This window comes from Leuresthes tenuis, unplaced genomic scaffold, assembly GCF_036924035.1.
Source record: "Leuresthes tenuis unplaced genomic scaffold, fLeuTen1.0.hap1 SCAF_4, whole genome shotgun sequence".
NCBI lineage: Eukaryota > Metazoa > Chordata > Actinopteri > Atheriniformes > Atherinopsidae > Leuresthes > Leuresthes tenuis.
Window position 1 is genome coordinate 5,049,197 of NW_027325358.1, and position 4,027 is coordinate 5,053,223.

The window sequence follows — 4,027 nt, forward strand, 5'->3', positions numbered from 1 at the left end:
ACAAACACCATAAACATTCTGATCAAACCAATGAAACTTAAAGATTTGCATGTAAAATTTAAGCACATCAAACTGTTGAAGAGAAAATATCTGAAATTAGTGGACCAATGGCTGCCGGAGGGAGAAATGTAAGTATCACTTGAAAAGGTCAACATTTATTTGCATGTGAGCTCTTTTCAGACCAGATGCAATTATTTCTGTTTGTCTTCCTTTCTTGTTTTACATCAATCATCATTTTCAGGACAGGCATGAAAGATATATTTTAAGAATGTGGATAAACATTAGGGGAAAGACATTAATCTCCAAAAAAGCCTTGGAATTAAACTTTCAAACTGAACCTGCATGGCTTTAAGGGGAATTTCTGTTCAAAAAGTTTTTCAAATTAAGAGCAACAAAACATTTAACCTCCTGCTTCCCATAGCTAAACTTGTAGAGTGTCTTAATGTGAGAGTAAAAGCTGCATTTCCTCTCTTCATCCCAGTCATGTCTGCTGGAGGAGAGAAACCAAAGTCTGCTTCCCAGACTGATGGGAAGGCAGCTCAGAGCAAGACGGCTGAGATGGGCATGATGTCCTACAAGGTACAGCACAACAAACACGCCCTACACGAATGTAGCAGATTTTCAAACATTTACAAATATATCATGCAGTTGGTGTCAAAAACAGTTTACCTTCTGAGCTCATGTCGAGTGCCACGCATGTTGGTCTTTTAAGCTCTACGAGGGGGTGGTCGATAACCACAACTGACAAAAAATGCTGTGTGAAGCTTCTACTGTATGTGCTGAAATGTGTGAAAGTACCTGTCATAACAACACAGGCTCCTCATTACAAGCCCTACGTCACATCCCCACCTCTCTATGAAACCACCTTTTTTTCTTCACCTTGCTCACTTATCATTTCATTGTCTTTTCTTTACCCCGACCCTTTAGATGTGTGTGTTCGATCAGGAGAACTTCCAGGGCCGCTGTATGGAGATCACCGGCGAGTGCATGAACGTGTGTGATATAGGAATGGACAGGGTGCGCTCTCTGCGTGTCGACTGTGGGCCGTAAGTAGCCAAATCACGTACTGCTACACGCACACACCCACATGATTAAGTACTGTACCCAGCACCCACACCACTCTGAGCAAAGAGCAGGTGATTACACAGATGTGCCTCACCATTATGTGGCATTTCACACTTGGCATTTTAGGCAATTAGGTGATGCTTTTATCCCGAGTGATCTGCAGAGAGCAGCACATAGTAGCGACGAGTATCTCTGTGGTCCAAGAATAAGTCAAACAAAACAAGCAAGGATATCCGGAGGAAGTTTTTCCAGAGGCACAAAAGAATAATTAAAAATCCCTCCAGAGTCCAAAGTTTTTGTCCATCAAACTGAAGACTTTTAGCCTTCAAAATGGACCAACAATCAAAAGTATTGGATCTTGTGCTGGTTTAAAAAAATGAGTGTTCCTTGTGGTGAGTGACCTCATTCAGAGCTCATCTTCCTTCCTTCTCTTCCTTGTGACCTTTTCCATTCATCAGATTTGTGGGCTTCGAGCAGATGAACTTCTGTGGTGAAATGTTCATCCTGGAGAAGGGTGAGTACCCCCGTTGGGACTCTTGGAGCAACTGCCAGAAGAACGACTACCTGCTGTCTTTCAGGCCTATCCGCATGGTAAGTCCTATCTTTTGCTCCTCAGAGGATTTACGTAACATTTCGCTCAGTCCTGGTCATTTTGTTCTCATTTTCTCTCTTCCATCGTTTTCTTTCCTGATTTCTGTGTCCACCATCTTGCAGGATCCCGAGAAGCACAAGATCTGCCTGTATGAAATTGGAGAGTTCAAAGGTCGCAAGATGGAGATCATGGACGATGATGTTCCTAGCCTGTATTCCTATGGTTTCACTGATAGGGTGGGCAGCATCATGGTCAGCTGTGGAACGTGAGTATTGAGGCACTGTCTTATCTTTTTGAAATTCTTGCTGAGATTTGGTGGTAAAAGTGAGGCTGTAGGCAGAGACCAGTTATCTTATAAAGACTGAAAACACAGGGTAAAACTAGCTGATGTGGTCACAAGATCATACAGTCTGGAAGTTTGCTAATCAACACGTTTATGCTGGCTTTTAATAGTTTGGGATCCCAGATGGGAGTATTAACTATCTATCTAAGATTCTTTGTCACTATTATGTTGCTAACTTACCAAGACACTCCGTAAAAGTACAATTCTTGACACTTTTTTCTACTTTGTAAGTTTAACAAATAAGGTTTTATGTTTGGGACATTTTAAGGTGCAAAATGGAGAGATTTGCTTGTGTAACAGACCCAGTTTCTGGACTTTGTGTTTCGCTAAGCTAAATGATTTCCTATTGGTGCATCATTTTCAGTGCACAGACATTAGAATGCTATTGATCTTATCTAATTCACTGCAAGAAAGCAAATGAGTACATTTGAGTACAAAACTGTACCTTTAAACACGGTTTTGTTTTTTGTGACCGATTATGGAGCTGTGATTCATAAAGAGGCAATTTGAAATCATACATAGTTCAGCAGTACTGTCTAAAAACATTACAACCTGCTTTTGCAACAGCTGCGTCAAAAAAGTAGATGCTGCTGGTGTCAGACAGTTTCTGCATCTGTGACGTCATTCTCGAACAGGCAGAAACAGCGGTAGTCACCAGCTCTCTGAGTTGTCTGCAACAGAGTTCAGGAATAGAGGTTTTTCCATCAGCAGCTAGCTGAGGGTGTCATGAACGTCAGCAGCTCAGTGTCTCCGTCTGTGCTATCAGAGGTGTGGCAGACAGCAAACACTGTTTCTTCTCAGCTGCGATAACTTTATTCAGTGTGTTCTCTGCTGTCTGACACAAACAGCTGGAAGGCAAACCATCCTGTGTTTTAAAGCCAAACAAACAGATCGATGTATTTCTGTTGGATGTTTATCCTCCCTGCTTTCTCTGCGCCTGTTTTTCAAGCATCTTTCTCCCACATTTCTCAGTTGTCTGTTGCTCATCTTTTAACCATACGTTTCTCCTTTTCTTGAATAAATTATCTGCTGAATTATTCCCTCTGCAACCTTCTAACACTTTCTTACTACTACTTTTCCCTCTCCTCTTTCTCTCTCCGTCCCCAGCTTTGTGGGTTACCAGTTCCCCGGCTACCGTGGCTCCCAGTACCTGCTAGAGAAGGGCGACTACAAGCATTTTAATGAGTTTGGTGCTCGCTACCCCCAAATGCAGTCTATTAGGCGCATCCGCGACATGCAGTGGCACCCACACGGCTGCTACACCATGTCCGCTAAGTGAAACCCAGCGAGGGCGAGGAAGAGAGGGACTGGAGGAGAGGCTGAAGCCGAGGGCAGGTACGCAGATGGAGACGGAGGAGGGAGGGCAAAGAAGGAAAAGAGGAGAGAGAGGGTGTAGTAGTTTCTCTTATGACCAAAATTTTCTTTGCAGTTTGAGTGCAAGATGGAGGGAATAAAGTAGGTTGTTATTTTTAGTTGTAATCTAGTGATCAAAGGAGAGTTCTACAAAGTTAAAGAGGAGATCAGTACAAGAACCACGGACACTCTATTTGATTATAAACACCCTCTCCATTTTTGTTCTTCCTCCTTCACCGTCTGTGTCAGCTCTCAGCTGCCCACTTTCCTCTCCTCCCCTCCCTCCTTTTCTCCCCCTCCCATGCTCTATTCCACATCTCACCAACGTCAGCCCTCACGCTGCTCATTAGAGCCTTACTGAGGGGGGCACTAGTTTGGATTTGTGTTTGTTTGTGTGATGGAGGAACTGAGACGGAAGGAAGCCACAACAAATCAAAATGATGGTAAATTGTCTGTGCTCAGATCCTGATCCACATCCATGCTGAACCAATAAAGCGTCTCACATCTTGCTTCACTTGATATGTCTTATTTAACAGATGTGGTTGTGAAATACCAACGGAGTGGAAAGACAGACATGAACAGACATCTCTGAACAGGAAAATCTATTCCTACTCTTCCCTTTTAACATAAAAATGCCTTGGGAATCGCATTATTTAGTAAGGTTTTAAGTCTTA

General features: G+C 42.9%; 1 protein-coding gene across 1 annotated transcript; it reads left to right on the forward strand.

Moving 5' to 3' along the window:
• Nucleotides 1-483: 483 nt before the first annotated feature.
• crybb1l2 (crystallin, beta B1, like 2) lies at nt 484-3,784 on the forward strand. Its single transcript, XM_072383741.1, has 5 exons — nt 484-579; nt 928-1,046; nt 1,524-1,656; nt 1,780-1,922; nt 3,108-3,784. Exons 1-5 carry the CDS (start codon nt 484-486, stop codon nt 3,277-3,279), a joined length of 663 nt encoding a protein of 220 aa, XP_072239842.1. The 3' UTR covers nt 3,280-3,784.
• The last annotated feature ends 243 nt before the right edge of the window (nt 3,785-4,027 follow it).

Coding starts and splice junctions, on each gene's coding strand:
- crybb1l2 (XM_072383741.1), top strand. CDS start 484: ATGTCTGCTGGAGGAGAGAAACCAAAGTCTGCTTCCCAGACTGATGGG. Junction 1,047..1,523: donor CTGCGTGTCGACTGTGGGCC/GTAAGTAGCCAA, acceptor TCCATTCATCAG/ATTTGTGGGCTTCGAGCAGA. Junction 1,923..3,107: donor ATCATGGTCAGCTGTGGAAC/GTGAGTATTGAG, acceptor CTCCGTCCCCAG/CTTTGTGGGTTACCAGTTCC.